Raw genomic sequence first — 17,302 nt, 5'->3', positions numbered from 1 at the left:
TTTGAGTGAGGTACTTGGAGCGCCACGTCACTATGTCAGCTCGTTCGATTAACAAATGCCGCCTGTCTTCGTACCGTTTCCAGACAAAGCCCATACTTCGCACTAATCTCTTGAGCGACAAAGGGCTCCACTGCCAAACCTATCTTTTCCTTTAATACGTAAATCAATTTGCATACTGTGGGGACAACTTTTTTAACCACATAGAATTCCTGGATTGTGTCTCTTATGACACGTTTATCGAAGCTGTCAATCTCAATCTTGCATTTTTTTCGTGGCCTGCACATAAAAAAAATTATGCTGTAGTAATCTTAATAAAAAAATCATATGCACTTCTGATATATTTTGTATAACTAACATAACCAATGGTAAATACTAGTGATGGGTCGATTCCGATTCCAGAATCGGTCGGTTCCACCAATTCCACCATAATCGCGGGATTCAGAATACAGTGGTTTTGGAATCAACCATGACCGATTCCTGCATTGTTTTTGTAAGTTTGCAAAATACATCTCCTACTCAACGTAAGAAAATATTAAAATGTATGCAAATTTAATTTTTAAACTACATAATTAAATCTTTTTTACGGAACTGAGATTTACAAATTTGGGTGATTAACGTATTTATTTACTTGCATTGCCATTTTCCCCACAGTACAAATGCAGTATCTACTTTCCCGCTTTAAACGAAATTTTTTTTGGAAATTACGTTGCAGCAGCACTGCATTTAATAGGTAACCTTAAAAAAAATTAGACAAAACCATCAATGTTTAAAGAAAATAATGTAAATTTTATTTACTAAACGTTAACTATTTGATCATGGCAGCTACGTTTGCCATTGTAAACAACCTTATTTTTTGTTTATACTACCTACCATGGTAAACCATACGGCCATGAACCAAATCTTTGGTGACGTGAACGTGAAAATTAAGATGTTTCACATCTCTGCACTTTAAACTTTAAAGAATTAAATGAAATAATTTTTAACGAGATATTTCTAATATTCACAGTGGATTACTGCGACCATATTAAAGTAAGTTTAAAAGCAACATAACTTAATTCCTTTAAATCGGCGTTCCTGCGCGTGTTTAGCGATGCTCGTTTTACATTAGAAATATTTTGGAAAGGCAGTTGGCAAATCTGAATTTCCAAACATTTCTGCTGAAACGTTCGTAAATGTTTATTACTAAACACAAACAATCTTTTGAAAGTAGTTGTGTTTGTTCAACAGAATTGTTTCCGATAAATTTCTGAAATGAATTAAGTTAAATGTTTAACATGCAATTATTTGAAGAGTTTAAATATTTTATGTAAAAAAATTTCACCATAAAATGTGGAAATTTTGAGATGCTTAAACATGCACAGATCTTTCTTACTCAAGAACAGAAAATTTATTTTCTCTTTACGGTTGTGAAGAACTGCAAGACTGGATGGATTTATTCTTTTGACCAAGTGAGATAATTAAGTTCTAGTTAATATATTAAAGTAAGCATCTATGTTATTTTATTTTAGTGTGGTGCATATTTGTTTCCATCATAATGAGATAATAAAGTTTTATTTTTACATTTCCCACTTTTTATTTTTTTTGGCCCTGGTCCCTTGAAATATATCAAAGCGAGGTTATATTGTCTTTTTATTTGGATCATTGTTTAGTTGTGCTTGAAAATAAAATTCTTAACATCTTAACCTAACCGTACAAACCCTATTTTTTCACAATAAATAAATTGAGTTGATAATGTAAGGTATCTAAAGTTGGTTAAGTTATAACATTATTTACAATTTACTAGGGTTGTGCGATTCCATGATTTTCAGTTCAATTCGATTCCGATTTCGATTCTTTGGGTAACTTTATCTACATTCATAGTCATTAGTCTGGTAGGACTAACTAAAAAAAATTGCATTTATTTTGAACCATATGTATTTAACTTAAATGAATAAGAAATACAATTCTAGAAGATGACTGCGGCCCTTAAACTTGCCACAATTTTCATCCATTACTTATTTAATCACTTCACCACTGTTTAAAGATGTCAAATGTTACCAACGGTAAAGTCAGCTGCCTCACTGGAGTCACCGAGATAGTGCTATGCGTGCTGCGCTAAGAAGTATAATTTATTAATTAACCTACATTTGCACATATGACGTATGCAGCATGGCCTAGCCAGTAGGTTTATTTAAATTAAAACCAATAAGTAACATATATTTCTTTGTTTTTTTTTTTCAACAAGATCTGTTCCCCTAAAAACGGAAAAAAATACGTAAATATGATGATTATTATTAACTTCACGAAGTTAAACCACACAACAATGATCATCTTTAATTAAGTTTTGTAAAAGGCAAAAGCATAAACAGTAAACACTACTTCGATACTGACAGAATGTTACGATTCAGTGATTCGATTCCTTTGTGTCTGCACGCGCGATCTATGATAAATGCTGGCCTGTCACGGTAGCCTACAACTCACATAGTTTCGGTTCCCTACCATGTTCGTGCAACTTCGGATATCTCTCAAAAATTGAAATTATTTAAAAAAAATCGAAGGGTTAGGTTAGGTTAGTCACAACATGCTTGTTTTCATTGGAAACTTCAGATGTAGCGGCTGAAGTGGCGTTAATACCAAAACGCAAAACATCGGAAATTCTTGCAGGGAACCAAAACTACGTGAGTTGTAGGCTTCCCGGCATGTCAACTGGTCTACACGTCCGGCATCGCCAAAATATTTTTATGTCGTGAATATTTTAATGTTGGTTATTCTGTTAACAGAAGACTGTCACAGAATGGCGATCTTTGTAAATGTATGGTTGCACAAGGAACTATTTTAACTGTTAACAGACAATTGTGCGTTTATGGTTGTAATATTCATTTTTAATATGTGTTATTTATTTTTCAAAACAAATAAACCAACAATATTTTTTCCCCGTGCAACGTGAGAAATGGTAATGAGTAATATGCCATAAGTAGGCAGAAATAAAATTGTTTGAGCAGATTGTTAAACTATTTCATAAACAAGCAGTTTCCGTAAGGTATTTATCTTTGCAAGCCTAAACAGTAAGTGGTTCTGAACGTGTAAATTATATCATACACGATCTTTGAAAAAAATTTAATGTTCGGCCTAACCTATATTTCATAACGTTATGAAATTTGCTTGAGTGAAAGTGCGCGGCAATTTTACTAGTTACATTAATGATAATTGACGAATAAATTTATTTCTAGCAATCAGTTAAACGGTAACCGTCAATTTCTTTCTTCTGGTTTTTTCACTTTTGAAAAATTTGCCAGAATTTTTTGATTCCAAATTTTAGTTTCGGTTCCGGGTTCAAATAGTTGAGGAATCGAATCGAAGTTGAAATTATCGAGTACCCGCACATCCCTACAATTTACATCATAAGACATCTTTGATTATTGGCAGTATTTGAACATGTGTTTCGTCTAACTATATGCTAGGTTAAAAGGCCAAATTGTTCTAGAAATTCAAGGTAGCGTAACTTGAGGGTAATGAAAATGCTTTTTAACATTATATAAGGTGTATATAATGTTAGTTTATGCACAGAAAATTAAACACAATGCAATTCCTTTTTTAAAATCATAAACAACCTTTCTTTCCGAGTATATTACTCTGTTGAACATTGTCAGATAAAAATTAAGGAATCTGAATCAGGATTCGAAGAATCGACCCTTTAATTTAAGAATCAAAAATGGAATCGGAATCGGTATATTTTAGGAATCGGCCCAACACGAATAACTACCCTTTGTTTAATATCACTAATACACATTACACATGTTTAAAATGCATGGCTTACCTCTTTTTCCTTGGTGTTGTATGCGGTTCATTTGGCATTGCAATTTCTTTCTTTCGAATACGCATAGCTGTTGCTTTGCTTACATCTGTATAATTTGCAGCACGTTCGGTTGCTTTGTGAATAGGAATCGAAAGGCATTTTTCACGAGCTTCTTGATCACAAATTGATATTACTTTGCTAATAATTTCTCTCTCTTTGCTGTAAATCACTTTATTACTTTTCTTACGCTTTACATTCGCCTCCATTACTCGTCGCACACTACCTGCCAATATACTTCACACGGTTAGTAACGCAGGAAGGGAGACACAATTTTCTATTGCATGACACTCCCTACTTCTCCTGTCGGCCTTGAACCACTCTTTCCCCTTCACCCCCGCGCAGACAGCTCGCAAGATTCCTGGCCCATACAGTAGCTGAATGTGGCTCTAAGTTCTTTAAAATTGTCTTATGTATTTTAGGTTACAATTAGTGGTGCACCGATGCGGATGCTGATTAATCGTAATCGGCGATTATGGGTATTTTCCAATTAATCGTAATCGGCGATTATCTTAACTATTACTTTGCAGATTATATACGCGTTTCATTTTATTTTAAGTATTAACTAAAAAAGAATTTGATACCATTTTTTTCGACTAATAAATTATTTGGATTGAAGTAAAACATTTTTAATATGTAATACGATACATAGATACCGCATTTGTGCAAAGTGTTATCTTTATTCAGCCCGGCGTAATTAAGTAGGTTTTTACTGTGTAATATTTTGTTAGACATTTTATGACAAAATACGGTAATACAGTAGAACCCGTTTATAGTGAACCCGCCTATTATGAATTCCCGTTTATTGTGAATTTCCGTCTCGGTCCCGGCAAAATGATGTGAGGTTATGTATTAATTTATTGGATATAGCGCACAACTTTTGTCAATGTTGATACGTTTTCCCGTGTACCACGAACAAATTTTGCCAACATAATGTACATTTATCTCAAATATTTTCATATACAGTAAGTCCTCGGTTTACGTCGGGGTTACGTTCCTGAAAACCGCGACGTAAATAGAAACGACGCAAAATGAGCCATGTTTCATGCCACCGGCCGGCCACGGCCCAAGGTCGGCCGGAAGCGCTGGCATACAGACGTGACAACGGGCAATTTTATCAGCAAATGACAACCGACAGCGTGGGAAACAAGTCCAACTAGTACTTCTCAGCTTTATAGAATTGTACGAACTGTGGTAGGTGGCAGACCTAACACTTTACTAATCTCAACAGCCCTCTCGCCCGAATCGAAACGTCTCAAAACTTCCATTTTCGTGGCTAATGAAACATGTGTTCTGTTCTTATTTTTTGAAATTACGTTTGAAGATAAATTTAGTCGTTTGGAAGACATCTTATGAAGAAAAAATCATAAATTGCAGTGAGCTGATACTGTAGGCCTACTACAAACGCATTTAATCACGATAAAGTTAACAACGGCACGTTTAAAACTCCGGCCAACTCAATGATATCATAGCGACTGAAGTGCCAAGGAGTTGGACAAAAAGGGGTAGGAGAAAATGCTGTGTCGTTGCGAGAAGTAGATAACACTTCTACGTGCGAGATAGCGAGATACGTGGGTGGCCGAGCGGGCGGGCTGGTAGTATTGCATCACCGCGCGGAGAGCAGGAAGCGTCCCTCATGATGTATGATAAGATAAGGCGGTGAACGTGTAGCTTACGCTACATAGCATAAATTAACTACCGAAGGAAACAAAGAATTATAAACGAATTATATACGGTGTTTTGGTTAAAATAAAGATTTACGGTCATTGTAAACGACGTTATTGTGAATCGGCGACAACTTAAATTGAAACATGAGTACTCAAACATTAGCGACGTTAATCCGAAACGACGTAAATCGGTACGACGTAAATAGAGGACTTACTGTAATTACAAGTATTTTCACGAAACGTCTATTCTGGATCACATTAATGTTTTTCTCCGCAATATGCTACTCGATTGTCCACTGTTCATATTATAAACAAGTCGTAAACGAGTGGCCTCTGTAGGCTACGTGTAGCCAAAAATGGTGCTCAGTTAGGTGAAAATAAAAAATAGTTTTCCCTGCACAGTTACAAAGAATGGGCGAACGCGTGTACATTTAATAAGTTATCAAAATTAAACATAAATTACCGCCACACAAATACGTATGTACATTATACAGTAGAACTTGGATAATTCGAACCTCAAGGGACCAGTCAAAAACTTCGAATTATCCAAAAATTCGAATTAAGGAAGTTCGTAATATAAATAGGGCCAAAACAATAAAAAATCATATTTTCTATTAAAACTCTTTATTGGTTGACATTTTTTGAATAAATACATCGATTAATGCCTAAACGATACATACATATTAAAATGACCTTAAAACTATTGAACTGAAACATAAAAACAACCTATTGTTTTTGAAAAAAAGATGATATTTTGGCATGTTTTCTCGAATTAAGGCTCTCGGCCATTACAAAAGATTCTAACTTATTCAAAGAGATGAAGTATGAATCACTTACATTAATTCGGCTCTCAAAAAAACGTCTAAGTTCTTTTATGTGATTCATGGCGTCAGCTGCACTCGGCACCGGTTCTTCTTCTACTCCAGCGATCTCTTCTTCCGAACCTTCCCCGTCATCGTCTTGCTTCTCACTGCCGAGCACCTCTGCGATGATTTCGGTGTCAGTGACGTCACCGCACACCGCAACATCTTCATCGACATTGAGAAAGTCTTCGTACGAGATGGTCGGGTCGGCTCCCACATTCTCCCAGCCATCGACTGCTGCTGGAATGGCTTCCGCTTCAGTGGCTTCCACAGTTTCGTCCTCGGTTTTAACAAAACCTGCCTTTTTAAAACAGTTTTTGATTGTTTCTGGCTTCACTCTGTCCCACGCTTGCTTACACATTCTGGAAGCTTGCAGAATATCGAGCTTTATTTTCAGGGCGTTTCCATCTCCGGACAGTATGTTTTCTACCAGCAAGGTTCTGTAGAAATGTTTCAAATTTTTTATTATCCCTTGGTCCATTGGCTGGACAACAGATGTCATATTGGCTGGGAAAAAAACCACTTTAACACATTTCAACACTGGTATGGTGTTATGCGCAGTACAGTTGTCGATGAAGAGGACCACCTGACGCTTTTCTTTAATAAACTTCTTGTCCAACTTTATTAGCCACTTTGAAAACAGGTCGCCTGTCATCCAAGCGTTTGAGCTGTTAACATAATCCACCGGTTTCGACTTGACATTCTTAAAACAACGGGGATTAGCCGATTTTCCAATCATCAACGAGGGCAGCTTTCTGAGCCGTCCATGTTTGCTCCGACTAAAAGCGTCACTCTTTCTTTGCTTAGTTTTCCACCATGACATTTTTCGCTTTTAAATGCCAATGTTTTGTCCGGTGTGCATTTAAAAAAAAAACCAGTCTCATCAACATTGAAAATATTGTTTGGGTCTCTATCTTGGATCATCTCTTCTAAATCTCGCTTCCACTGGCCGGCTTCTTGCTGGTTCACTGCCCCACTTTCGCCACAGACTGCTTTGAACGTAATTTTATTACGTTCTTTGAAACCATCCAGCCATCCAGTGCTAGCTTTGAAATTTTGTTTGCCCAATTCTTTAGCAAATTGCTCGGCCTTTACCCTTATTAGGGGACCACTCAACGGAATTTTTTTGTCTCTGGCTTGCTTGAACCACTTAAGAACACAATTGTCGACGTCTGGGTTATCTGGTTCTCGTAGTCGTTTTCGGTCTTTATCAAATTCCTCTGCACTGCTGAGAATTTTATCTCTATTCTTCAAGAAAGTGGATAGAGTGTTGGGTGGAATCCCAAAGTCCTTCGCGATTTCCAATTTCTTTTTCACGCCTTTGTCCACTTCCCTAATCGCCACTACTTTTTCAGCTAGAGTCAAAGTTTTATAAGCACGGGATTTTGTAGACGAGGTCGACGCCATGGTTGCTACTCTCACACTTCACTCACTAAACGTCACTGTACGTAAAAACTACACGTAATCACACATCAAAAGACAATTTTAAATAAGCTACAGTACACTGTATGTTACAAAACAGACGATACACAGAACGATGCACAGTTGTACAGTACGGAGTGGAGAGGGGTGAGTGTGGGGAGGGGTGACCTTGGAGACACTACTGCTGCGTGTTGTTGCTACGCGCAGGCGGTCGGCACTCGGCACAAGTGTGCGGGAGGGGAAGGGCGAGTCATCACACTACAAGCTACCGCGCATTTGGTCAAACGCTTAACTTTTGCCGAGTATTGTTTGTAAAACGTATTTCCCGATAAATTTACAATTTTTTGAGCCGTAGTTTATAATTTATTCACTAAATTAGACGCACCAAAAATTCGAATTATCCAAAATAAAATTCGAATTATCCACGATTTTTAGCATTGTTTAGATACAAAATGCTAGGGACCAAGAGGAAAATTCGAATTAAAGAATATTTCGAATTAAAGAAGTTCGAATTATCCAGGTTCCACTGTAGCAGCAAATTCAATATTTTTACGTCTCATTTTTATCGTTCACGTTTCGGACATTTTTATCGACTGATAAACTGGACATTATTAAAAAGGTAGACTCCAACCCCACTGTCCCGCACGTGTTAATATCAAAGGAACTGGGAATTGCAACATCCACATTAAATACAATATTAAACAAGCTGAACAATCTTCTTTCTCAAGCTTCGAATACATCACAGAGTATTAAACGCCTGAAAAAAGGAAAATACGCCGATGTCGAAGAACCATTAATAGAAAGTTTGTACATGTGTAGTGTATTAAAAATAATACATCTGCATTTGCTCATAAAACTGTTGCTTTGAGTATTTTCATTCGTTATTTTCTTGGCTTGAGTATGTATTGCCAATTTAAAAGTTTTCCCAGATATAAAGTTTCCCCTCTATAGTGAACATATAAACTACTCCCTTCAGATTCATTATAACAGGGTTCTACTGTATATATATTTATTTATTTATTTATTACGAAATTCATCATAACTGCGTTAGATCTTGATTACAGATACTTCATAAAGTTTAATAAATCTCATTGCCTCGAACAATAAAAAATACATTTTTCCGACATGTTTGTTTACGTTGCGTCTATTGTTCTCTCTCTTGTTTAGTGGCCTTGTACATTACTAGAGCCACTATTATATGGTAATGCGCGATAAAACGAAATAACACCGAAAACCGCTTGAAAACACAAAATAAAACGAAATTGTGCGAAATCCGCGATATGTCACGAAATTTCGTCTATCCTGAATATTTTTTTTTCCTTTTTTTTCTTTCTTTTTCTTTCTTTCTCCTCCCCGTTTGTGTAAAGTGTGGAAATACTGACTTTTCCTTTACACTTGTCATTATTGTATTTATCTGTGTATGTATTACACATTTTATGCTGATTTTTAGTTTAAAGAAACAAAGTAAGTTTCTTGTGTAAGTTTTTCACTTTAGGGGAAATGTAAATAATATTTAACAATGCACTATGGTTTAATGGTTTAATGTACGTAAATAACTAGCCTATGTTGGTGTTTAATAAATATAACTCTAGTAAGAATAAACTGTTAAGTTAAAATATCTTGGCAGTTTATGTGAAGCTCTGTGAACTGCACCCTTTAGCTGTGTCTTGTCACCCGGCTGGCCAGGCTCCAGGCAAGTGACATGGCTGACGTTTGACTGGAGGAGAGTAATGAGTGAAAGAATGAGTGAGTGCCCCTTATAGCAGAATTTTGGTACTACAGTACAACCCTGTTATAACATTCTCCAAGGGACCAACATAAAAAAATGTTATAAGCAGGAAAATGTTATAAGCAGGAAATCATCTTCACTTTGTAAAAATTACGCGTGGATTGATTAAATTAAAAAGTATAGGTAAAACAACACAAAATACAGGAGTAATACACTAAGTACAGCAATAGAGTGGAAAATTGGTTAATTTTATTTATAGATAATACCTAATAATATGCTAAAGAAAAAAAAATGTTTTGTACGATACAGTTCAGAGTCGAAACAGAAATATTCAACTCTTTTGCAATCACAACACGCGTTTTGTTGGGGTTCCTGTCCACTTGGTTAATAAACTGAATTTTTTTCAGCTACAGAATATATTATCGCTTATATTTATCGGCCATCATAGCCGTACAAAAACCTGAATAAAATTTCAATACGGCAAATTTTAATTAAATAACACCGTGACTACAATAAGTAAAAAAAAAAAAAAAATTATTACGGTAAAGGTTAACCACAAACAAAAGCCGTGAATATATCCATAGAACAGTTAACCATCTCAAGGTGTTAAACCTTTGAAACAAAAACCAGCACCATAGACTACAGTAGCACTGTTTCTGACCATGTATCAGTGCACAAAATGCGCAACATAAGTATAAAGGAACAAGTCATAGGCTAACAAGCGCGAACAGGACGCCATATTGATAGTCAATCCGGTGCAAGTTGTGGAGTGCGTGTGTACCACGTCTATGGTGAACTACACAAATGTAAACATCTGATGTTTGTATATGCGTGCTGTATTTTCTAGCTATGGTTTCGCTCTAAATTATGACTTTGAAGGAAGGGATACTGCAAATTGTGGCAGTTATCAAAGCAAATTTTGTAATAATAAATTCTTAACGTTAAAGGCGGGAATGTAGAAATTTTAATATTGTTACAGGCGGGAAATTAAAGCATTGTGATAAATGGAGAAATGACGGGACCATGAAATTATGGTGTTATAGGCGGGAAAATGTTAAAAACGGGAATGTTATAACCGGGTTGTACTGTACTTGATAAAATTTTGCACACAACATTTAAAATAAGAGAAAAAACTATCATCCGTAAACAGAGCTTTCCACTGTGCCTAAACCCCAGGCAATGTCAGGTTATTCAGTTAGTATTAAATAAAGGTGACTCAAAATTTAAGTATTTGTATTTTGCTCTATTTTTAGTAATCAAATATATTTACTTTAGTTTACTTTAATTTTTTTGTGTTTTTGAACTATTCACTGTGAATGAACCAAATATTTTTTTATAGTTTCTGTATGCATGCATTTAAATTTCTGTTGCGGATTTCTTATATTTTATATTAAATAAATTATCTAACGGACAAAAATCTTGGTTTCATAATGTTAATATAAATAACTTATGGTTTGTGCACACCTGAATTTTAACACACTTTCAATTACAAAATCCCAGTGTATTCTAAATTATTGAATTGTGAGGCATCTTGTAGAGAGCTTGATTGGTACAAGATTAACATTTGCATGTGTGAAGGTGAAATTTCAGTCTTGCTGTGAAGCTTACTCCAAAAAGATGATGTGTTTGTTTCAGGGCGAAGTAGGCAGCCGACCACCGACACCCAGTTCGGACTCAACGGAAAGTGCGGTGGCCGAGGGAGAGCTTGAGGATCCAAATGACCCAGAGTGGACCATCAGATAAGGGCTGGCATGACATGGCACCCTTTCCTCTCCTCTGCCTGGGCCTCGATTCCACACCACTCACGCAGCCGTCTGCTCAACTTATTTATTCGATTGTACTAGGCCCGCGCTCGGCCTTGTGGCAACGCATGCCATCTCGAATGTCGGCACAAAAAGTTGTCGAAGCGTGTAAAAAGTGTACAGTTTTAGATTTTGTTTTGTAGTGAGGTGTCTCATTTTGTTGTCTAAAGCTTGAGATTCGTAAATCTAGCTCTGTAGACATGAACACTTTGAGCCAACTACAGTTTTATCTTGCACTTGAAATGTAAGTTGAATGTATTGATAAATATTGTTATTTAATAAAATGTGTGAGTAATTGTTACGGTAATAATTCACATTGTATAATATGTAAAGTTTTTTTATAGAGCCCTGAAGAGCTAAGACTGCTATTATCAAAACAATTTTTTTTAAAATGAAATCTTATGCAATAAAATTTTTTTTGTCACCTATATTATCAATTATTGTTTCCAGCAGACAGTTGGTGGAGGAATCTGTTAGATGTGTGGATGGCAACTTGTAACCCAAAGCTAAATATTATATCATCTGATGGTGTGTAAAGTGATAATTTGACTGATTTTAATGAATGAAAAAGAGTTGTTCCATAATCTGAGTAGCTGATTAATTGTTTTTAACACCAGCTTTATATATTGTGTTCGAAATACCTTTGACATTTTACTTTCAGTGTAGGGAAACATAAGTATCTGAATTGCTTTAATGAATGTTAGGTTTCTAATATTGGCAGTTGTTTGCACACTGTAATTTCAATTTTCTGTGATTTTTTCCTTAGAATACATTTTATAAAAAAAATTAACTGTAGCTTATTATGTTCTCCTTGGTCTGTAATTGCTGGTGTTTCAACAATTTGACGACCCAAGGCTCATGTCATTCTATCGGTAATTTATTATTAAGACAAGGTTATATGAATTGCAATAAAACCCAAAAAAAAAAAACCCTCACTGCACCATATAACATCAAAATGCAGTGAAATTCCACTAAAACCATGAAATAAATCAGTATTTTATCAAAACTTTACTAAATCTCAAAAATTTAAATGTAAATATGTTAAATATTGTCAGCATGAAGTTTTTACCAAAATGTGACCTCCAAATATATTTTACTTTGAGCTTGCATCTCTTATTTGTAACTCATTTTTACATTCCTGGCATCTGTACATTTTCCAAATTCTCAACCATTGCAAGATTTATTTTTATTCAAAATATTTCTGCCCTAAATATACTATTACAAATTATTTTATGGTAACATTCAAAATGGCACAAGTTTGGTGAAAATTGTTGTAAGAAATACAGTAGAACCTCATTTTTATATATTTCAAGGGACCAGGAAAAAAATATGTAAAAACCGGGAAAACGCCAAATGAGGGAAATGTTAAAACATTTTTTTATCATCACACTATATGGGAAACAATAAGAAAATATATACCACACTAAATAATATGTCAGAGACGGTTACGTTTTTATATATTAACTAGAACTTCACTATAATTAAAATTATAAATATATCCAATATCACCGTTCTTCATTATTGCCGAAAGTTAAAAATGAAATTTGCTGTTCTTGTGTAAGATGAGAATGTTGAAGCATCTTGATATAGCCACTTGGTGCTGAAATTTTGTAACACAATTGATTTTTGAACTTTGTATTTAATTACGTGTTAAAGTTTTATTAATTTCAGATTTTTTGAGAAATAATACTATAAAACGATAGCTACCACCATCAATATAATTGTTTACATTGAGGAATAGAAGTTAAATTGCCATTGCATTGTTTGGATATTCATTGCAGACTTTTCAGAATGTTTGTAATGTTTTAAAATGAACATCACCGAATATGCACGAAGACGCCATATTTATAGGAAACTCATACGTTGCTTAAAACGTATTTTAATAATGGAACAGTAATCCGCTCTTTTGTGTATTTAAAATGTGAGTTTTCACCTTTATTTTCATGCATAATACATTTAAGATTAAAGGGGAACGCTAAGAAAATTATTAATTTTAATTAGTGGTGCACCGATATGACTTTACCGATTATGAGAGCAATAATCGGCAGATACCGATTCAGTTACCGATTATAATGAACAAATTTTTTTAAGTGTAATAATGCACACAAAAAATTTTATTCCCATGTGAATTTAATTACAAGAGTAGGTAAAATTGAGAATACAGTTATAATAACAGTATAAAAATATATAAAATACACTATTAAGTCATTGCAAAGTGTAAATTAAATTAACTTCTATTTATATTTGTTATTGTAAACAACTTGAACTACAGTCTAATAATTGTAATTTACAGTGGGTAAGTTTTTGTTGCGGAAAACTAGCATTATTATCGACTATCACATAAGGTTGCATCGAGAAATTACCGTTTAACAATGTAAACATGTTGCTATATTTTGTTCACTTGAGTTTATAGAAAAATGTTTCCACACTTCACTTTTTTTCTCCCTAGTCGCCATCTCACTATAATTATATAAAAATGACTCAAAACCAATTCTAGCACATGTGATTTTATAAATGTTGACTGAATATATAAAATTATAAATACTTTTTCACTTTTCACGTCACATACCTACAAATAACACAACGGATAATGTTACCAAAGATACCCATAACGAGTTTGTAAAACGCAGTGATAAACTCTAGAAGGTATCGGGACCACAATTTTGAACCGCTACTATGACTCGAAAAGATCGATTCTCATAGAATCCACTGCAACTGCTTGTGGTATTTGATTGTGTGCCATCTATTTTACATCTCTGGCTATAGGTAATGTACAAGGCCACTAAACAAAAGACAGAACAAAAGACGAAACGTAAATAAACGTGTAGGAAAAATGTATTTTTTATTGTTAGAGGCAATGAGATTTATTAAACTTAACGAAATATCTGTAATCTTGATATGACGGAGTTCGATGAATTTAGTAATATATACAAATATTACCGTATTTCGTCCTAAAATGTGTAACAAAATATTACACGGTAAAAACCTACTTAATTACGCCGGGACGTAGATAATCGGCAAAGTAATCGTTAAGATAATCGCCGATTACGATTAATTGGTAAGTACCCATAATTGCCGATTACGATTCATCGGTATCCGCATCGGTGCACCACTAATTTTAATGTTTATGTCACCATACGTTTGGTTCATGGCCGTATGGTGTACAATAGCACGTGGCACAAAAAAAAAGTAAGTTGTTTACAATGGCAAACGAAGCTGTGGTGACCATACATTCATGCAGTAACGCTTAATAATTAAACAGCGCTATTCATTTTGAGAATTTATTGTTTTCTCTAAATTTTCCGATGGTTTGCTACAAAATACAGCACTAATTCTACGTAAACAGTGGGAAATGCTTTTGCACAAGGCGGGAAAAGAATGCATTATTAGTAGAGATGGGGCGAATCCTGATTTCCTCGAATCCGAATCCTAACTCAAATCCTCGACTGGAATTGCCGAATCTCGAACCCGAATCCGAATCTTTTAACAGATGATGTCCACATATCTAATGTAAGTGAGATGTATTCTGCTTGCACTAAAAGTCCCTTGACTTTATCACATGTAGTTTGGTACATTTCTGGTATAGCCTAAGTGTATATAAAGACAAAAAATTTTTCTTGAGAAATTTCAGTTTTAGTACAGATTAGCGGTTAGGATTTTTTCTATAAATAAGCTAGAGGTCCGCGAGCCTAAGAATTTTACTTCGAGCCGAGCTCGAGCTTTTGTGGTACAGTTACACTTTTGGGAAATTATTTTTATCTTAAACTTAGTATAATGTTTGAATAAAGTATTAAAATGAAGTGGGCTTATTAATTTTGGGTAAGTATTGACAGTGTGTGTTTACATTTTGCACTGCTAGAAAAAAATAACATTTTTTTTCCCATTGAATCTTACCTGTTTCCATTGGTTCATTAGTAACTGATATCATCCAACTAACATAACCAAGTATATGTTTGTGTAAATGTAACATATCTTTGGGAAAATTTCATCCTTGTCAATTTTTCTGGAGTCCTTACTGAGCTTCAACAAACTTAGAACCAAAAATCATGTTGTTTGAAAAGTACATTCACATTGTTTCAACATTTCCACTTTTCAGCACAATAATTCTGAGAGAGATTGTCACAGAGTATTAAATTCTGTTCTTTAATCTATCATGCAGAACAATAATTTGTTCTGCACGTTCAGGAGTTAAATTAGCTCTAATATTGGCGATAGTGTTTCCAGCAGAAGAGAAGCGTCTCTCGCTGGCAACCTGCTTGGCTGGAATGCTTGAGTAAAATTGCTTAACCTCAAAATTAGTGTCATAAATATCTGTAACTGGTCATTAAAGTTTAATCAATTGAAAGTAATAAAAATAAAAGCATTTTACTTCATTGAATTTACACTTGCAAAAAAAACATACACACATAAACCTACATGGAAATTAAAGTCTTTTTCAATATCCTGAAATCTGAAATATGTTTACTCATGTCATTAAATGTAGAGCTGTATTGAAGAAGCCGATTTTGCCAATATTTAGTTGAATCGGCATTTCTGCCGACTTCCGATACAGTACGCTTGTTAATTTTCGGCCGATATTACTGAAAAACGAAAGAGACTGACATAACCTAAAAATCCACGCGTACCATTTTCACTTTTCGTAGTAGTACTGCATTCTTTCACATCACAAAATGTGCCAACCGTACATATCAAAGTTTAACATCCTTTTTTTTTTCAACAATGTTCTTTAATTTAATATGTCATAAATAAATAATACATTACTATCACAGTAAATATACATCTCGGTTGTTACGGTAAATATAGTGCAAATATGGTAGCCATCATGCTTCTGTAGTAATTATGGTATTCTACAAAGAATCTTTAGTTCTTATTATGGTAATTATCTTAAAATATCTATTGGGTTTGTACTGTAGTTATGGTACATCATCCATATTTCTTCGTATGTTGTTGTTCATTTGTCTTTTCTTCATATTTACGTGCGCCATTATTTGAGACAGAAAGTTTCAGAAAAAATTTTAACGGACTTTATATCACACATTTAATGGCGTAAATGATGAGACCTCTGGCAATTTAAACGCTTTATACGGAAAAACCTACCATGCTGGACCTCGTAAGTGAGTTTTACTGTATTTTTTCCCCCGTAAATAGTAAAAAACCGAATCCTTTGACGAATCCTATATCAGACCCGCCGAATCTTCGAATCCCTAGGATTCGGCGGATTCGGCGGATATTGGATTCGGTCGCCCCATCCCTAATTATTAGTATAGGGAAATTGACAGTGCATGTAAAAAAATACGTTAATCGCGGGAATTTGTATATCGCGGGTACTTAAAAATGAGGTTCTACTGTATCTGAGTGTATTATTTGTTGAAAAACACTATTTTTATGAATAAAACAAATTTAAAAAATGTCAACATAAAATCTTGTCCCTATTGTTTATTAATAATAGCACCAGTTGCAATAATATAACATTGGTTCTGTTAGAGCTGAAGATATTTGCAACTTGCAACACATGTGATTTTTTTAATTATTCTAATAAAGTGAAAATAATATTTCTAATGTTTTGTGCAATAAGCATAAAATTACATACAATTATTTTGCAAACTCTTCCCAATGCAATCTCATATTTATATTTGCGTGGTTACTTTTGCATGTTACACTGCCCAAAAAATGTACAAAGTTTCTTCCGCTATTTACGTTTCAAAACATTGTAAAAGACACCATTTTGGAATTGCATGCTGAACTTAAAGGTTTGTAATACAGCATAAAAACTATTAAAACAAAACATTTTTTTGTCTCTGCTAAGCATTTTTCTACTGCAGCAGCAATCTATAGTATCGCTGTTCGCTACTAACACAAAAGTGTAACACCATGCCTCTTCATAACTTTGACTATCTTGTAACCAGTATTAATGGGTGGATGTAATTATTTTGTCAAAAACAAAAGTTATACTACAAATTTCTGTTGTATCAAGTTTTATCGCATAA

The 17,302-nt window shown here is 34.4% G+C and overlaps 1 protein-coding gene across 2 annotated transcripts in view; it reads left to right on the top strand.

Moving 5' to 3' along the window:
- Positions 1–11,625, top strand: part of LOC134530869 (KAT8 regulatory NSL complex subunit 1) — a 286,616-nt gene extending 274,991 nt beyond the window's left edge. For both annotated transcript variants that reach the window (XM_063366135.1, XM_063366133.1), the window contains exon 12: positions 11,149–11,625. In XM_063366135.1, coding sequence (XP_063222205.1) covers positions 11,149–11,256 — 108 coding nt within the window. In that variant the 3' untranslated portion in view covers positions 11,257–11,625. The remainder of the gene's footprint in view (positions 1–11,148) is intronic.
- Positions 11,626–17,302: the final 5,677 nt, after the last annotated feature.

Source organism: Bacillus rossius, chromosome 3, assembly GCF_032445375.1.
Source record: "Bacillus rossius redtenbacheri isolate Brsri chromosome 3, Brsri_v3, whole genome shotgun sequence".
Classification (NCBI taxonomy): domain Eukaryota; kingdom Metazoa; phylum Arthropoda; class Insecta; order Phasmatodea; family Bacillidae; genus Bacillus; species Bacillus rossius.
Note: the sequence above shows the minus strand (reverse complement) of the source record. Positions and strands in the feature narration are given on the sequence as shown.